This window comes from Solanum lycopersicum, chromosome 9 (genome assembly GCF_036512215.1).
Source record: "Solanum lycopersicum chromosome 9, SLM_r2.1".
NCBI classification, from domain to species: domain Eukaryota; kingdom Viridiplantae; phylum Streptophyta; class Magnoliopsida; order Solanales; family Solanaceae; genus Solanum; species Solanum lycopersicum.
Window position 1 is genome coordinate 4,844,007 of NC_090808.1, and position 18,447 is coordinate 4,862,453.

At 29.8% G+C, this 18,447-nt stretch overlaps 3 protein-coding genes across 3 annotated transcripts; 2 read left to right on the forward strand and 1 right to left on the reverse strand.

Annotated features, from left to right (window-relative positions):
• Nucleotides 1–5,525: 5,525 nt before the first annotated feature.
• On the forward strand, nucleotides 5,526–8,353 carry LOC101253711 (laccase-17). The gene is made up of 6 exons (XM_069288958.1): nucleotides 5,526–5,805; nucleotides 5,890–6,041; nucleotides 6,135–6,379; nucleotides 6,457–6,585; nucleotides 6,968–7,936; nucleotides 8,017–8,353. Exons 1-6 carry the CDS (start codon nucleotides 5,584–5,586, stop codon nucleotides 8,145–8,147), a joined length of 1,848 nt encoding a protein of 615 aa, XP_069145059.1. The 5' UTR covers nucleotides 5,526–5,583; the 3' UTR covers nucleotides 8,148–8,353.
• Nucleotides 8,354–8,482: 129 nt separating this feature from the next.
• LOC101254231 (laccase-17) lies at nucleotides 8,483–10,840 on the reverse strand. The gene is made up of 6 exons (XM_069288959.1): nucleotides 10,682–10,840; nucleotides 10,444–10,595; nucleotides 10,113–10,357; nucleotides 9,895–10,023; nucleotides 8,856–9,812; nucleotides 8,483–8,749 (listed from the first exon to the last, which is right to left on the reverse strand). Exons 1-6 carry the CDS (start codon nucleotides 10,772–10,774, stop codon nucleotides 8,619–8,621), a joined length of 1,707 nt encoding a protein of 568 aa, XP_069145060.1. The 5' UTR covers nucleotides 10,775–10,840; the 3' UTR covers nucleotides 8,483–8,618.
• A 3,466-nt stretch (nucleotides 10,841–14,306) lies between these two features.
• On the forward strand, nucleotides 14,307–16,989 carry LOC109118722 (putative cyclin-D7-1). Its single transcript, XM_019215613.3, has 6 exons — nucleotides 14,307–14,681; nucleotides 15,015–15,101; nucleotides 15,215–15,313; nucleotides 15,503–15,707; nucleotides 15,883–16,016; nucleotides 16,656–16,989. Exons 1-6 carry the CDS (start codon nucleotides 14,454–14,456, stop codon nucleotides 16,860–16,862), a joined length of 960 nt encoding a protein of 319 aa, XP_019071158.2. The 5' UTR covers nucleotides 14,307–14,453; the 3' UTR covers nucleotides 16,863–16,989.
• The last annotated feature ends 1,458 nt before the right edge of the window (nucleotides 16,990–18,447 follow it).

An 18,447-nucleotide genomic window follows, 5' to 3' on the forward strand; every position in this document is an offset into this window, starting at 1 on the left:
TAATGCAGATTAGAAGTTCACACAAATAACGAGGAGAGGAACATTTTCATAACATCGCACACTTCACAACCACACAAACATAAAGTCATATCAACAATGATTCAACAAGCCTTTAACCCTTTCTCAACAGATCACACATAAACAATTGATCACATTGCCTTTTGTTATCCCTTGTTTTTTCATCATTAGATTTAATCAATGTGGACAAGTCAACCCATCACCAATCCCGTTACTTCCAAACATATACCACAGGGAAGTACACGCATTTCATACACTTAACAAGAGTTTAGAAATCCACTTGCCTGAATCCAACAAGAATATACTCCAGAACTTGAGTCTTTTCCATTTGTTGAACTTCCAACTCAAATAAATCTAGTCTAATAATTAACCACAATAAGATTCCAAAATCAACAACACCCATATTACTACGCGTACAGTCAATAACTCAACCCCAATTTATAATCACGTTCCTAATCTTGATGCCAATTAATATTCCAACTCTCATATTCCTCAAATTCGAACCTTGAGTTAAGTCATAATTTCTCCAAACACTACAACCCTAATAATTTTCACATAATATAATACATCATAATATTTAATATATCAAAACTTGAATCATAATAAAATAATAATAATAATAAGAAAATTCAAAGCAACAACAAAGTTAAGTTACGACCAAAATGACGAGAGTACCACTACTATTGAACCTCAAATAATATTCCCTTTATTCCTTTTTATCAATATTGTCAATATTAATAATGATAATTACATTATAACCTCAGTCATTACAATATGATTAATGTAACGACCTGTTTAGTCGTTTTGAGCAGTAGATTTTATTTCTGGAAAAACAGGCTGAGACGACGGAACTCACGACGGACCGTCATGAGCACGACGGACCGTCGAGGGGTCTCGTTTCAAAACACTTAGAAATTCTAAAATTGGGTACTGAAAATTGACTCTCTGAACTTCGTAACGGAATGGTAGGACGGACCGTCACGGGCGTGACGGACCGTCACAGACTCTTTGGTGGAAATTGAGTCTCTGAACCTTGCGACGACCTGCAGGACGGACCGTCGCAGGCACGACGGGCCGTCACAGGTTGCGTAATCCCAGTCTGGGTCAGATTTTTTTACACGTTTTAAGGGACGTTTTGGACTATTCCTACTTTAATTATAAAGTTAGTGGGTTTATGTTAATAAGTCTAATTACTTGGGGGTTAAAAGAAGTAACCTTGAGTAAATTAGTGGGTTATTATTGCCATCTTTTATTCTTAATTATATGCTAATTAGGATAAAAAAAAGAGGGTTTGAATAAGAAAAAGAAAAAGAACAGAAAGAGAGAGAAGGAGAATCGATAGAGAGAGACGAACGAAGAGGAAAAACACAAGGCTTTGGGAAATTCTTGCTTGATCACTAGTCTTCGGTGGAGGTAGGTTATGGTTTCTCTTACGATACTCGTAGTAAACTCTTAATAGCGAATGATATGTATTGATAATATTGTAAACCCTGCTATGTGCTTAATTGTATGCTTGCATGAATGTAATTATATAATTGTGATTATATAAGCATGATGAAGTTATTGAATCCCAAATCTTGAAAAACCCTAATCTCTTGTTAATGATGAGGCCTTGGTATAAAAGAAGGCGTGATGAACTAAAATAATGATATTGATGATGCCTTGGTAAGAAAGAAGGCTTGATGAATTGATAGAAGGAGATTAGGGGATCGGGTGCCACGTTCCGGTACCAGGATAGAATATGAGGATCGGAGTGTCACATTCCGACACCAGGATAGAATATGGATAGGGTGCCACATTCCGGTACCAGGATAGAATATGAGGATCGGAGTGTCACGTTCCGACACCAGGATAGAATATGGATGGAGTGCCACGTTCCGGTACCAGGATAGAATATGAGGATCGGAGTGTCACGTTTCGACACCAGGATAGAATATGGATCGGGTGCCACGTTCCGGTACCAGGATAGAATATGAGGATCGGAGTGTCACGTTCCGACACCAGGATAGAATATGGATCGGGTGCCACGTTCCGGTACCAGGATAGAATATGAGGATCGGAGTGTCACGTTCCGACACCAGGATAGAATATGGATCGGGTGCCACGTTCCGGTACCAGGATAGAATGAGGATCGGAGTGTCACGTTCCGACACCAGGATAGTATATTGAGGAGCGGAGTGTCACGTACCGACACGAGAGGAATAAAGATAATGAATCTTGAAAGATGTTAATATATTTAATCTAATGAACCTAATTCCCAAATGAGTATGATGAGGAGGCGTGAGTCCTCATTGATGAGCTTGGTGTTGTAACCAAGGGTTATGGTAATTGTAAATGCTGCATGCTAAGGATATTAGTTGATTTTATGATGTTATCTGATATATACTGTTTTCTATTTTGAGTTGGCCGATGATACCTACTCAGTACCCGTGTTTTGTACTGACCCCTACTTTTATGTTTTCTTTTTGTTTAATTGTGGAGTGCAGCAAACGTGCCGTCATCTTCAACTCAACCGCAACTCTAGCTAGTCTTCATTACTCCGGATATTAGGGTGAGCTAATGCTTCTAGCTTGGACTGGATCTTCCTCTTCATGTCTTGATGCCTTGAAGTTCCGGCATGGACTAGCTTTTATGTATTTTTAGCTTCTTAGAAACTCTTAGATTTAGTAACTTGAAGTAGATGTTCTTATGATGATGACTTCCAGATTTTGGGAAATAATAGTTATTGAATTGGTTTTTATTAATGAGTTTAAGTCTTCCGCATTACTTTATGTTGATAGTACATTGAAATGTTAAGGTTTAGATTTGGTTGGTTCGCTCACACAGGAGGGTAAGTGTGGGTGCCAGTCGCGGCTCGATTTGGGTCGTGACAATTGACCAGTAACTCATTCCAACATTACTGTAAGCAAATGTACCAATTTCTAATTTTCTTATTTCAAAACACTGTTGTTGTTGTTTTTTTTTATTTTTTCCTCTTCAAAACCAATATTAAATGAATACTAACAAATATTGTTACACATTAATTAAAACAGATACTTATCACGGTAAATTATTTTCTTTTCAACTCACACACACACATACTAATATGTAGACTCTAATTCCTACAAGTCCAACCTAAATATTCATATACATACTAATTATAATAGGAAAATGTAATCAAAGTCACCTGAGGTTACGAGAATATCCTTCGGAGTGCAGCATGAATGTGAAAATAATACAACAACGTTCTTTTGCTTGCTACCTCCCCTAAGTAGTTTTTGCCAGAAAGTTTTTTTTTTTGTTTTATGCGTGTCTGCTGCTGCTATTGTTAGCAGCAGCTTTTAACCCTTTTTTTTTCTTTTCAATTGGGCTTAGCCCTTTGTTTTTTTCCCTTTCCGAACTCGATTTCCTTTATGTCTTTCTCTACCGGGCCCCATTCGGGGTTTTTGTCCAGTACCTCTCGCTTCTCGAAGAAGAAATCCATAAAGTCCTCGGTAGGATTGGCAGCATCCCCCCTCAAGGCACGATTCCTAGTTGTTATTATTATTATTATTATTATTATTATTATTATTATATTTTTCTTAAAATTAAGTATATTTATTTTCCTTTTATTATTTTATAAAATTTAATTAACTCTTAATTTATTTTAAAATTTATAGCACTCATTTCTACAAGTCATAAATTATTTATAAAAATTACTAAAATAATTAAATTTAGATAAATGGGTAAAATTCATAAAACGACTAAGGGGATCGTTATAAAAAAGTAGATGTGGTAATCTTTTATATCAAAGCTGCAAAGCAAAACAAGAATTAATATCATAACTTATATGCAGTTGTAGTTTCACATTGTTTACAATAAATTTTAAAGTGACGAACAATAAATTTTGATCACAACTAAATAAATAAAAATATAATTTTATTGATTAAAGTAACAGATATAATTCTATTGATCCCTTAATTCTATTATTCAAAAAAAGAAATTATTAAATCAAGTATGTGATCTAGTTAAGGTAAGTTGGAGAAACATACCTTCACATTATATAGTAATTTTTAAGAAATAGAGAAAAGCAATACTAAATCATGCATGGTTGGTTGACTGAATTATAAAGAATTCACATCAAGTTTGAACTTTGTTTAAAATTGTTCTCTCCGTTCAGTATTATTTGTCATGATTTCTATTTTTAAAGTCAAATTATAAAAATTTTAACTAACATTTTAAAATATATTTTTTATCATATTAATATAAAAAAATTTGTAATTTATAGTACTTTTTATATAGTTTTAGAATATCTATTTTTTTTGTTTAAAATATCGAATTAATGTGATCTAATTTACCTTTGAAAATTAATCAAATTAACTTTTGATAAACACAACATGACAAACATTTCTGAATGGAAAGAGTATAAATAAAACAGAATCAACAGAAAACAGAATATAATGTTCAAGAAAATCTTTTTTAATTTCTCCCAAGCATATATGATATGGTCGTCAATTAAAAAAAATAATTATGACAAGATATTTTAATATTCACGCTAATTATTTAGTTATGTACTTTGTTTATCTTGGTGAATAATTAACAAAAACAATACAAAACTAATGTGAGTTATGGTGAGATTATTCGATCACATTTGCTATAAAATTGTGAATTACATGGAGATGTTTATGGAGATCATTATGAAAATCAATACGAAATTTATTTTCCTGCAAATTTTCATACTAATTTTCAGGAAAATCCCCATGTAATTTATACTTTTCTAATAGTAATTGGGATAATGTACGAGTACCCTCTCAACCTATGTCCGAAATCTTAGAGATACACTTATTCTATACTAAGGTCCTATTACCCCTATGAACTTATTTTATTAATAATTTTCTACCCATTTTCGACCTACGTGGCACTATCTTGTTGTTCCAACGCTGGTTGACTTTTTTTTTTCAAGTTAGTGCCACGTAGGCCAAAGAAGTAGAAAATTACTTATAAAATATGTTCAGGGGTAATATGAACTTATTATAGTATAAGTGTGTCTCTGAAATTTCGAACATAGGTTAAGGAGATACTTATACATTTTCCCAATAGTAATTCTTTTAGTTTTTTAAAATTAGAAGTATCATATTCAAATTCTTAATGCCGCCCTCATAAATGAATCTTGCAATACATGAATCTAAATTAAGCCAGATCCCAATAACTACCGAACACTAAATTTTCTTTTAAAACATAAAATTAACAGTTCAACCACAGATTACACAAACAAAACAAAGATGGGTCATAAAAGATTGAACATTTTAACTGCAATAATAGGGACATTTCTGTACCCTCCCCCCTAAACTAAGTAAAATTAAGATAACTAATAGTTTAGGTGTCAAGTTTATTATGGTCTTTAGATATTTTGTAATCTTTCTTTAATCACGATTAAACTAATTAATTGTAAAAGTTGATGATATTAAAATGTTCTTACTTGTAATAATAAAAAGATTTACAATTGAACATGTTAAGTAAACCATTTTACTTTATCAACACTCTAAAATTAAGGTCGACCAACATAGCAAAGAGGAACTCATAAGGTGACCAAACTCAACATAGAAAATGACATTTTTTCTTTCATTCAAACAAATTTCAATTAATCTTTTTTCTATATATAGTTCCCTAAATATATTAATAATAATATCCTCAACAAATATATATATATATATTTTTTTAAAAACCAAAAACACACAAATGGGCTACTCTTATTTGCTATTTGGATTTGCCATTTTATGTTTATTGCCTCAATCAACATTTTGCATTACTAGGCATTATACATTCAATGTAACAAACTTATAAACTTGATTTTTTTCCTTTTTTTTTTTCCTAACATCATTGAAACTAACTACATTTTTGTTGTGTCGATAGATTGTAAAACACAACGTAACGAGACTATGCACCACGAAGAGCATAGTTAGCGTGAATGGGCGTTTTCCAGGCCCTCGTATTATAGCAAGAGAAGGTGATCGAGTGATCGTTAAGGTGATCAACCAAGTTTCCAACAACATATCTATTCATTGGTAAGAACTTAACAGAACACTAAAGTATCGAAAAATACTACATTTGTAATACTATATGTTATAGTACTATACTCATGTTTTGTGTTGTGCTAGGCATGGAATTAGGCAACTTGCAAACGGATGGGCAGATGGACCAGCATATGTTACACAATGTCCTATACAATTTAACAAGAGTTACACATATAACTTCACGATCATCGGTCAGAGGGGAACTCTGTTCTGGCATGCTCATATTTCATGGCTTAGAGCAACAGTTTATGGGCCTATCATCATCTTGCCACGACGTAACGAGTCATATCCATTCAAGAAACCATACAAGCAAATTCCAATCATGTTTGGTAAGTATATTATCATAGTAAAACAGTAACATTAGTTGACACAAATGTTGATGTTTTGTTTTTTTTGTTGGTTTCAGGGGAATGGTGGAATGTTGATACTGAGGCTGTAATAAATCAGGCTCTTCAGACAGGAGGTGGACCAAATGTTTCAGATGCATATACTATCAATGGCCTACCAGGACCTTTATATAATTGTTCATCGAAAGGTATAATCAGCGATATTGCTCTGACTCTCCAAAACTGACGTTGAATTCGCATCAGATTGTCCAAAAATGCACAACTTTTGGATGATCTGACACAGACCTAACGACATTTTTGAAGAGTCTGAATAATAATGACAACCACATTACATACTGTTGCTAATGTGTGACAATCTTATCTAAAAGTTAAAGTTGTTAGAGATATGACTACACTTTGAAATAATATCATGAGTTTGAGTCTTGTAAATAGTAGTTATCAAAAAGAATCACGTGCTTAGTCTATGAAAAAGAATCAGTCTAATGGCTTAAGCTTTTACGTGAGATAATCACATGCTACGACACATATTAGCGTATGTCATTTTCAAATTAACATATCATGTTTCTTCAGATACATTCAAGTTGAAGGTGAAGCCAGGAAAGACTTACATGCTACGATTAATCAACGCTGCACTAAATGATGAAATGTTCTTCAGCATTGCCAATCACACCCTCACCATCGTTGATGCAGACGCTATTTACACCAAACCATTTAACACAAATGTAGTATTCATCACCCCTGGACAAACCACCAATGTTCTTCTCAAAACGAAGCCACATTACCCAAACGCCACCTTCCTAATGGCGGCTCAGCCATACTTCTCCGGTCTAGGAACTTTTGACAACTCTACTGTTGCCGGTATCCTAGAATATGAATCCCCTTTACATAATTCTCCCACCAACAAAAGTAAAATCAAACTTTTTAAACCAACCTTACCAAATATAACTTCAACAAGTTTTGTTGCCAATTTCACCAAGAACTTTCGTAGCTTAGCTAACACTCCATTCCCAGCAAACGTTCCACTAAACGTTGACAAGCGTTTTCTCTTTACAATAGGACTTGGTTCTAATCCATGCCCCAAAAACATGACATGCCAAGGACCTAATGGCACTAAATTTGCAGCATCAGTAAACAACATATCGTTTATCCTTCCAACGACAGCACTACTCCAATCTCATTACTTTGGACAATCGAATGGGATTTACACCACAGATTTTCCGGTTACCCCTCTAAATCCATTCAACTATACAGGATCACCACAACCAAACAACACATTTGTAACCAACGCAACAAAAGTTGTTGTCTTACCATTTAATTCGAGTGTTGAGGTTGTGTTACAGGACACTAGCATACTCGGTGCTGAAAATCACCCCCTTCACCTCCACGGTCACAATTTCTTCGTTGTTGGTGAAGGATTTGGTAACTTTGATCCTAATAATGACCCATCTAACTTCAACCTCAAGGACCCTATACAGAGAAACACAGTTGGTGTCCCTGCTGGTGGATGGATTGCTTTTAGATTTTTCGCGGACAATCCAGGTAATAATTAACAACTTTGTTTGTAAACAAATGAATATACAAATCATAATAATGATCGTAAATTGTGATGTATCAAACAGGAGTATGGTTTATGCATTGTCATTTCGAGGTGCACACAAGCTGGGGACTAAGGATGGCTTGGATCGTGTTAGATGGATCGTTACCTAGTCAAAAGTTACCTCCTCCGCCTTCAGATCTTCCTAAATGTTGAACAAGAACATAAACTCAACTGCTCATTTCGCGATTTCTTGAGTGTTTTGATCTTCCTTTATTTATTTTTTTTCGGAAAATTTTCCTTCATTAAGTTAATGTGTTATTACATTCTTTTTTTGTTACATTGAAATAATTCAAGAGAATTATGATCAACAAATGTTCTGCATCAACATGAATGCAATCCTATTTGTGTAAGTACGCAAACCTTATCCCTATCTTTCTGAGGGTAAATAGTCTGTTTTTTCATTAGACGGTTTAAATTGAAAATGTAAATGATTTTCACCCTTTAGGCACCATTCTCGATTATTCTAAATGCAAGAAATATTAGGATAATTTGAAAGGAAGGTGATAATTTTATTAATTCTCGTTATTCATTTCAAAACATATTCAAATCCAAAATAAGAAAACATTAACAACTTAGAAAATAAAATAAAATTGGGAGGTACAAAAATTGCACAAAATAAAATTGTCAACATTTGGGAAGATCCATTGGTGGAGGAGGCAACTTTTGATTTGGAAGTTTTCCATCTTGAACCAACCATGCCATTTTCAATCCCCAACTTGTATGAACTTCCAAGTGACAATGCATAAACCACACTCCTATTAACAAACATCATTATTCGTGGAGTCAGAAATTTTAACCTGATATATATATATATATATATATAATACTTTTTTGAATGCATATTCATATAAAAAAAATTACCTGGATTATCCGCGAGAAATCGAATAGCAACCCAACCACCAGAAGGAACACCTACAGTATTCCTTTCAATAGGATCAACTAGGTTGAAATTTGATGGATCCTTTTTAGGGTCAAAATTTCCAAATCCTTGTCCAACAACAAAGAAATTAAATCCATGAAGATGAAGAGGATGACTTTCAAGACCAAGAATGCTTGTATCTTGCATTACTAACTCCACACTTGTGTTGAATGGTAAAACCATAAGTTTTGTGTCATTTGCAACAAGAGTGTTATTTGGAGGGTTTCCAGTGTAATTAAACCAATTTAAAGGACTATAAGGAAAATCAGGTTTGTATACACCTTTAGATTGACCAAAGAAATGAGATTGAAGAAGAGCAGTTGTAGGTAACACAAATGACACATTGTTGATTGAAGCTGAGAATTTTGTACCATTAGGTCCTTGACATGTTTTGTTTTTATCACAAGGGCTTGTTCCAAGACCTACTGTGAAAAACAAACGTCTATCGACGTTTTGAGGTACATTAGCAGGGTATTGAGGACTCGCCAGACTTCTTAATCTATTAGTAAAATTGGTGACAAAATTTGTGTCATTCAGAGCTGGTAGTAACGGTTTAAAGAGCGGTAGATTTTTCAAATGGAGTTTTGTTTTGGATTCGTACTCTAATATTCCAGCAACTGTAGAGTTATCGAATGTACCAGGACCTGTCACATAAGGTCGAGCAGTCATGTAAAATGTTGCATTAGGGAAATGAGATTTGGTTTTGAGAAGAACGTTATGTGTCTGTCCTGGTGTAATAATAAGTGTATTTGTCTCAAATGGTTTAACGTAAACTCCGTCAGCATCGATAATTTGGAGAGTATGATTTGCAATACTGAAGAAAAGCTCGTCATTAAGTGCAGCGTTGATCAATCGAAGAAGATATGTTTTTTCAGGCTTCACCTTTAGTTTAAAAGTATCTGTATATAATATAAAGAAGATATTTAATAGTATCATATATTTTAGTGTACCGACATTATTTAAAAAGCGAAAATAAATTACCTTTTGCGGAGAAGTTATATAAAGGTCCAGGAAGTCCATTGATAGTATAAGCATCGGAAACATTAGGACCTCCACCTGTTTGTAAAGCTTGTGAAATTATAGCTTCAGTATCAGCATTGAACCATTCTCCTGTGTGACATAAATATATTATTATTATTAGTATTCTAATCATTAATTTTCTAATAGACAAATTATTAGTGAAGGATTATAAAAATTACCAAAGATAATGGGAATTTCTTTGTATGGTTTAGCAAATGGATAAGGAGTATTTTTGTTAGGTAAAATAATAATAGGACCATAGAGAGTTGATCTCAACCATGAAATATGTGCATGCCACCAAAAAGTTCCTCTTTGACCAATTATAGTGAAATTATACACATATTTTTGACCATTTTGAATTGGACATTGTGTTACATAAGCTGGTCCATCGGCCCATCCACTACGAACTTGTCGAATTCCATGCCTATATATATAATAATAATCGTTAAATATTAAATACTCGTTGAACCTTATAAACTATTTCACAAAAATAAATATTTATTTGTTTACCAATGGATGGAGATATTGTTGTGAACATGATTGACAACTTCAATTTCAAGACGATCACCTTCCCTTGCCACAATTTTAGGTCCAGGAAATTGTCCATTTACTGTAACTATACTCTTTGTGTGACATAGTCGTGTCACATTTTGCATTTTTATCTGAAACGCGCAAAAAAGAGAGAGAAGAAGTTAGTATCGACACATACTAAATACTAATTAATTCTAAATCAAAAAATTGAATTTACTTCAAATTTATAGTGTCTGGTTGCAGCGGAAACGCTAGAGAGGAGACACGATGCAATCATCAGAGATAAGAGAAATATTTCAGTAGCGCCCATTTTTTGTGCTAAGAAAATGAAATCTTTTTTGTTTTGTTACAAGCTTAACTTGCTTCTTAATATTTAGTGCATGGGAGTCAAGTGTATATATAGAGATGTTTGGTTGATTTGGTGAAATTATTTTTAAAGAATAGATAGAATTGAAGAGAAAAGTGAATAGGTTGATTGTAAGCTATGTTTGGTTAGACCAACTGTTGTTGTAGAACATACTTTAGAGTGGTGTCAAAGAAATACATATATATTTTTGTTGTATATTTGTATATCATTTGTGATTTTTGTATTTGTCATGCAGATATTTGACTATGTATGGATTTTCCTTGTTAATAACTCATTGAGGATAGATTAATTTAGACTTCATAGACAGCTAGCTATAGGCTTCATGATTTTGACACTCTTCCATACAGAAAGAATATATATATATATAGCCTTCAACAAAAAGCTTTTATCATGCATGCATTACAAAGTGTAATTATTATCAAAAAAAAATAAAAAAAATCTTACTAACTTGAATTGAAAGAAAATTAAAGGGGTGATTTAGTTAGATAGTGGCTTAACTGATAGTTATTATATTTTTTAAAATTAAAATTAATCCAATTTTTTTTAATTAAGAAAGATGACTTTATGAGATAATAATTATTAGTCAACAATAAAGAAAAAAGAAATAAATAGAATATAAAAAATTATTGAATTTGTTGAAACTAATTGAATGACATTTAGATACTTGAATTAAGTCATGTTCCAATTAAACACCTCAATTTCTAAAAAACTGTTCTAATTAGTCACTTTCTTATACTTTATGTATTTATCAAATATGTAGATGAGTGAAATATAGTGTTTATAAATAAGTTTGATCAGCTTATAAACTTGGTTAAATACCGTCTAATTTTTAAAAAATATATCTTAAAACTTTTTATATTACTCTTACTTTTTTAGAAGGAACAAAATCTGTGTACATTTTACCTTCTTCAAATCATACTTAGTGAAATTACATTGAATATGTCATAGTTATTGTTTTTATTTTTACTCTTAACAAAAAATATTCTTATTGTATATTCTTTATTAGGTCCCAATTATGTGTCCCTCTACTTTTTACTCATCATCACTTCTTTCTCTATTTACTAGTAGAATAATAACTTACCTTTTCATTTTATCGTTAATAAAATAATTTATGGTCAAATTTGATTTAATTTAAATCATAAGTTCTAATATTCTCTATTTTTTCTCTTAAAACTTGGTATCTAATCAAATATCATCAGATAAATTCAAACAAAAAAAGTAATTTATCAGATCACAGGCTTTAAAAATTCTTATGAAATCCGCCACACGAATATTATATTCTCTCCAACCTATTTTAAAATATAGTTTTACACCCCTTTTTAAAGTTTTTTTTTTTCAGCGTCAGTGTGTGAATTAAATTTCATTCTAGTTGAGCCAACCACGAGAGGCTTTTAATTCCTGTAGCAACGGAATACTATGCCATTTATATTTCTTAAAATACTTATAATATTTTTATTTATTAATTATATTTTTTTAAAGAAATATGTTTTACTATATTATTCTTATTTATATCTTAAAATACAATCTTTTTCCATTAAAAATTCCTCTATTTATGTATCATAATGTTTAGAAAAAACAGTTATTAAAATAAATTAACGTAGAATAATCAGTAAGTATTTATAGTCTTGAAAAACAATTATAAAAATAAATTAAAGAAAATAAGTAGTAAATTTATTACTGCTTTCGTCCAGTATTATTTGTCATGGTTCTATTTTTAAAGTTAAACTATAAAAACTTTGACTAATGAATTTTTTTATCGTATTAATATGAAAAAAATTATAATTTATAGTATTTTTCATATAATGTTAATTTTTTTTAAAAAAAATTATCGATTTTTTTTAATTGTTGTAGCGAATTAGCTGGCGTAAAATACGGGATAACGGGGAAGTTATCAATTCCAAAAAAGTGCACTCTGTACCATTACGTGTGTGCTTCATAAATACATATTCTATCGTCCCAATTTATCGGACATATTTTTTAACTTATTTACTTTTTTATAATTCGAATAATTTATTTTTTGATTTCATTTATCTTTTATTTCTTAAAAGAATAATTTATGATTACATTATTTTATAAAAATCAAATTTTTATTATTTCTATATTTAATTAAATCATATCACATAAATTGAGACAGAAAAATATACGTGCCAACCTTTTTAACACTGCAATAATTTAGTAATAGCCCCACATGGTTGTTAGTAGTAAAAAAGTTAAATTTGTGGGTACTTTTGTATATTATATGAAAACAATGCAAATAGAAATAAATAAAATGAGTAAGGCAAACAGCGATCATTCTCGTGGGTTCACGCAATAGGTTACTGCAGTCAAAAGTAATAATAATAATAATAATAATAATCATGTTTGCATTTACCATTTTTCATGAGTCTTATCTCCTCCTTTTTATTCCCCAACCCCCTTTTAAAAAAAATAAAAAAATTTGCAACTATAGATTTATATATAAAAGAAATTTATACTTTCATTGGAATTTAACTTGTCATATGATGTCATGTCAAATAACTACTTGTATGGTTAAAATAGATTTTGAATAGTGGTTATAAAATTGTTTTTATATATATATAGTTGAGATATAACAAAAATAAAATACGTTATATAAGTTGAGATAAAATGAAAGGTATGCATTTGTGTTTAAGTTAATTTTTTTCGTTCGAAATAATTAATGTTTTATCCTCTAAAAATCTGATACAAACTAATTGATATTTTTCATATATCAAGAATTATTTAATTCTTTTATATATTAATATATTTCATATATCAAGAATTATTTAACTCTTTTATATATTAATATATAGTACTCCTCGTTATCTAATTATTTGTCAAGTTTTTTTAGTTTGTTTCGAATTATTTGTAGTTTGATAAATTAAGAAAAAATAAATATTTTTACCTATTCTACATTCAATCAATTATTTTGAAAAAAGTAAAACTTCCTGAAAATTTTAAATTTTTAATTCATTCACTTCATCATTAATGCTGTAAAATGTGATATCTTCACTAAAACAATAATTGTTTTTTTAATAGGATGTCAAATCATAAATAGACAAGTAATTAGGGACAGAAGGAGTACTATCTATCATGAACACACATATATTTATTTTTTTTAAAAAAATTGTGTATGTGTGTGGTGGTGGTGGTGATAGGGTGGGGTTGGTGGTTAAAAATGTGGGAAGTCGTAATTCGTATCCTCACCTACAAAAAATTTAGATAGTCAATCAACTGAGCTAGCTAATGAGATCCGAAAATAATTTTCTATATATTTTTTGCTTCATAGAAATTAAATTCAATTTGCTTTAAATTTGCCTAGCCAGGCTGTATATACTACTATTTCATATGACTCTTTACTCCACCAAGAATTTTAATACTACTATTATACTACTATATATTAAAGTTTACCTTAAGGTTTTTGTGCATGACACAAAGCACTAGAAAGGGACAAATTTATAAAATCCTTTTTTTTTTTATAGTTTTGCAGACTATCTTATCATATAGTGATCATTTGCCTTTTGTACTCTTTTTAAAACTATTTTGTACCCTAAATTTCACTGACAAATTATAAGTCATTCTTGGAATAATTTAAAAATTGTACTTCTTTTTTTTTCTACTAAAGATGGAGAGTTTGCTTTGTGATGAAATTTGGCTAGAAAAAGAAGAAGAATTGAAAAATAATGTTGAAAATTCTTGTTTTTTTAAATCAAAAGAAGATTGTGAAGAGGCTTTTAAGATTTTATTAAACAAGGAGATAAGTTACATGCCTAAAATAGGCTATGTGAAGTTTATAAAAGAGAATTGTTTTATTGAAAATGCAAGGTTTAAAGCTATTCATTGGTTTATTAAGGTAATTTCATCTTTTCTTTAATAAATCATGTCTCATATCTATCTATCGTGTAAAGACGTAAAGACGTAGATTCAGTAGCGGAAACAAAATTTTCGTAAAGATATAATGAGTGATTTTTCCGACAAATGAAGTTTGGATGAACCCTTTTTTGATCCCTCTATCTCCGCCCCTTAAGATGTTCATATAGTATAATCTCAATTGGTTCAACTGAATTCAATAATTTTTTGTATGAAATTTTAAATTTATTATAATCTCAAGAAATTATCATTTTTTTTTTGTGTGTTTTTTTTATCTCCTAATATTTTTTTTAATGATTATGAACATATTGTAAAGTCTCAAAGGAGGTGGAATCTCTCATTTGGGACTTGTTTTGGTGCTGCAAGTTACCTTGATCGATTTATCTCTTTAAACAAGTGTCAGGTAACAATATTAATTTATATTAAAGTTTATATATATATATATATATATATATATATAAATTAATTCGAGTTAATTGATCAAATTTTATATTACACAATCTTTTTTTTTTGTAGGGATGGAAATATTGGATGTTTGAGTTACTCTCAATTGCATGTTTGTCTGTGTCCTCTAAATTCCATGAAACAAGTCCCCCTCAATTGCTTGAATTACAGGTAGTTTTTTATTTTTATTATTTATATTATCATTATTGATAGATAGATTAACTCGAGTGTCGATCAGAAATAATTTTTTTTCATTCTCATACGATAGGTGTGGGTCTACGTACACACTATTATCTTCAGATTATATTTATGAAATTATACTGATTATGTTATTAACCGTTGTTGTTGTTTGATATATAGATGGAAGGAGTTGAACATTTGTTTGAATCAACAATGATTCAACGTATGGAATTGACATTATTGGAGACTTTAGGATGGAGATTAAATTCTACAATACCATATTCATATATTGAATTATTTCAATGGAATATTAATACGCTCAAATTATCCCTCCTTCGAGATTTCACTTCAAGTGTCAATGACCTACTTCTTCGAATTCTTTTGGGTAACTTAAAACTTGAATTGATTTCTGTTATTCGATTTATGATTATCTCAGAAAGATTACAGTTAGTTGAGTGTTCGTATAAAAAATCAACTACTTAAAACTATTCTTTTTTTTTTATTGAAAAAATTTAAATTATATATACTGACAGATCGATTAATATTTATATGTTTGACAGATGTTAAATTCTTGGAGTTGAGGCCTTGTGTGATTGCACAATCTGTTGTTACATGCATTTCTGAAGATTTGTCTCTATTAATAGATGACTCTTGTTTCAATAATTTTACTAGACTCATCCCTCAAAACCAAAAGGTAAATTTTTACACAATCCTTTTTTTTTTAATGTAGAAAATAATAATTACTCTTTTTTTTTATGTCATGCTTGTATATTGGAGTATATGAATCAAACTAACTAATGTTATGTGCATTGAACATAAAATATTCTCTAATTTTTTTTGAATCAGAAAAAATTAGATAAAAAATACTATAAGTTATAACATACTCTAATTAAAAAGAAACAAAATTATTTTAATTTGCAAAAACGTGTTAAGAAAACCTCTTTTGACTTTTACAAAAAAAATTAATCGTCACATCACGCTTCATCAAAAATAAGTTTTAGCAGTAATTAATTAATTAGAAATTTGCTAAATATGTTTTTTTTAACATATTGAATCTAATGACACTTAACTAATGTCGGTAAAAACTTTACACTCTTTATTATTGTGTCTATTTATTATCGCTAAAAGTTGTTTTTGTCGTAGTGTCAAGTAGAAAGGAGTATAATACTTTACTAAGAACCTCATTATTAGAGTTTGATAATATATAACATATTAATCGATGAAAGTATGAAAAAACATCTCGTAATGTATTTAATTATAGAAATATCTACTCGTTACCGAATTTTAATTGTGGATTTCATAACCCTTTCATTTTTATTTTTTTGTCATTTAGGATGATCTAAGCAAGTGTCAAAGAATGGTGATAAATAAACAATTCTTGATTAAGGAATATCAAGAATTAATAACAAGTGAAGTTTTTAATTATGGCCCTTCAAGTCCAGTAACTGTATTGACAATGGATCAACATGTTTTGTGTGATATTCCTCAAGGAGATATTAATTATATTTCTAATGCTAATAAACGTAAAAGGGAACGTTAACGAATGCGTCTGATGAATATCAAGTGGTTGAAATTATTTTCGAGACGAATCTATCAAATTTGATCGATTCTAAAAATGTAGTTTGTTATTATTATTATTATTATTATTGTTCTATTGCTAAATAGCGAAGCTTTTAGCAACACTCATTTTAATTTACGATTGTAATTTTCTTAGCCTATATTTATGAGTGTCTTTTATGGCATGCTTGATGAGATATTTCCTGTTGTATTTGAATTTGAATAATATAGAAGGTATAAATTAAATAAAGATATTTTTTTTCTATTTATTTTTATTAATCATATAAATATATAAGAGAAAATCTTAACCACGCCTATGTAGTAGCGTGCCACCACAAATTAGAATTTATTTTTAATTTATTTATTTTTAAAATCAGTCTTCTCATTTCATGAAAAGTTCGATATTTATGAAAAAATGTTACTTTTATGAAAAGTTATCGCTTTTATGGAAAGTTCTGAATTTTATGAAAAAATGTGATATTAATGAAGAATTGTAACTTTTATAAAGAATTATGACATTTTCAAAGGGTTGCAATTTTTTCAAATAGTTGTAACTTTTTCAACAAGCACAATAAACATTTTTTTTATACTACCTTATGCTGTCTATAAATAGAGGATTTTCTCTCATTTAAAAACAACGAAAATTCGGAACCTTCTCTTCGTTCTCTTCTTCACAATTAAATATTTGTATACTCTGCTCTTGCTGAGTGACTCACTGACATGCTTATGTTACAAATCATAATATATATTTTTACAGTCATTAATTTATGCTTATGTTATTAAATATAAATAACAAAAAAAAAATTTATTTTATTTTACATTATTTCGTAATTTTAAAATAATATTGATACTTTAATTTTAATAACTGATAGGTTTTAATATTGTTTAATAAATTCCATAATATTAAATTTATTTACTAATTACCAATAAAAAATTATTACCATGCATGGGAAGAAGGGGAACGTGAGCTTTTATAGCGGGCTACGTGACTATGTTACATGTTACGTGTTTCATTCTTGTTTTCTCAAATTAAATCTTTTTATTTTTTATTTTACGGTTGACGGCTAATAATAAAAATAAATTTATGAATATTTAAATTATTTAGTGAAATTTTACACAAATAGCAGGAAGAATATACTATATGCATGTAAATCTTACTTTTATCTCGTGAACATATATATTAATATTTCGTAAAGAATATATAATTAACTAACAAAAACAAAATTAATTGAATAATAACAAAAAAATAATTTAAAACTTCACCATTCAAACATAATGAAAATTAAAGTACCTTATCAGGTATTATAAAAATAAAATTACAAAAATGTCTTTAATATGGAAGAAAATATCTTTCAAATTATTTATATTCAGTTGGTTAAGATTTTAAGAAAATAAGTTTGGGTATATAAATTCAAACGCTTAAATTGATATAAAATTAAACAAATAGACATAATGTATTTTACGTGACAATTCACACCATACTGCCTACATATATTATATCAGACACATATCTCTAGCCGTTGAACTTTACAAAATTATAGAAAAAATGCACAAGTACCTTCCAAACT

Excerpts from the sequence above, each read along its gene's own strand:
- LOC101254231 (XM_069288959.1), bottom strand. The coding sequence starts at position 10,774 with ATGGGCGCTACTGAAATATTTCTCTTATCTCTGATGATTGCATCGTGT. Across the intron at positions 10,358-10,443 it reads AACAATATCTCCATCCATTG|GCATGGAATTCGACAAGTTC; the intron begins GTAAACAAATAA and ends TTATATATATAG. Across the intron at positions 8,750-8,855 it reads ATTTCTCGCGGATAATCCAG|GAGTGTGGTTTATGCATTGT; the intron begins GTAATTTTTTTT and ends GTTTGTTAATAG.
- LOC101253711 (XM_069288958.1), top strand. The coding sequence starts at position 5,584 with ATGACATTTTTTCTTTCATTCAAACAAATTTCAATTAATCTTTTTTCT. Across the intron at positions 6,042-6,134 it reads AACAACATATCTATTCATTG|GCATGGAATTAGGCAACTTG; the intron begins GTAAGAACTTAA and ends GTGTTGTGCTAG. Across the intron at positions 6,380-6,456 it reads GCAAATTCCAATCATGTTTG|GGGAATGGTGGAATGTTGAT; the intron begins GTAAGTATATTA and ends TGTTGGTTTCAG.
- LOC109118722 (XM_019215613.3), top strand. The coding sequence starts at position 14,454 with ATGGAGAGTTTGCTTTGTGATGAAATTTGGCTAGAAAAAGAAGAAGAA. Across the intron at positions 14,682-15,014 it reads CTATTCATTGGTTTATTAAG|TCTCAAAGGAGGTGGAATCT; the intron begins GTAATTTCATCT and ends CATATTGTAAAG. Across the intron at positions 15,314-15,502 it reads CTCAATTGCTTGAATTACAG|ATGGAAGGAGTTGAACATTT; the intron begins GTAGTTTTTTAT and ends TTTGATATATAG.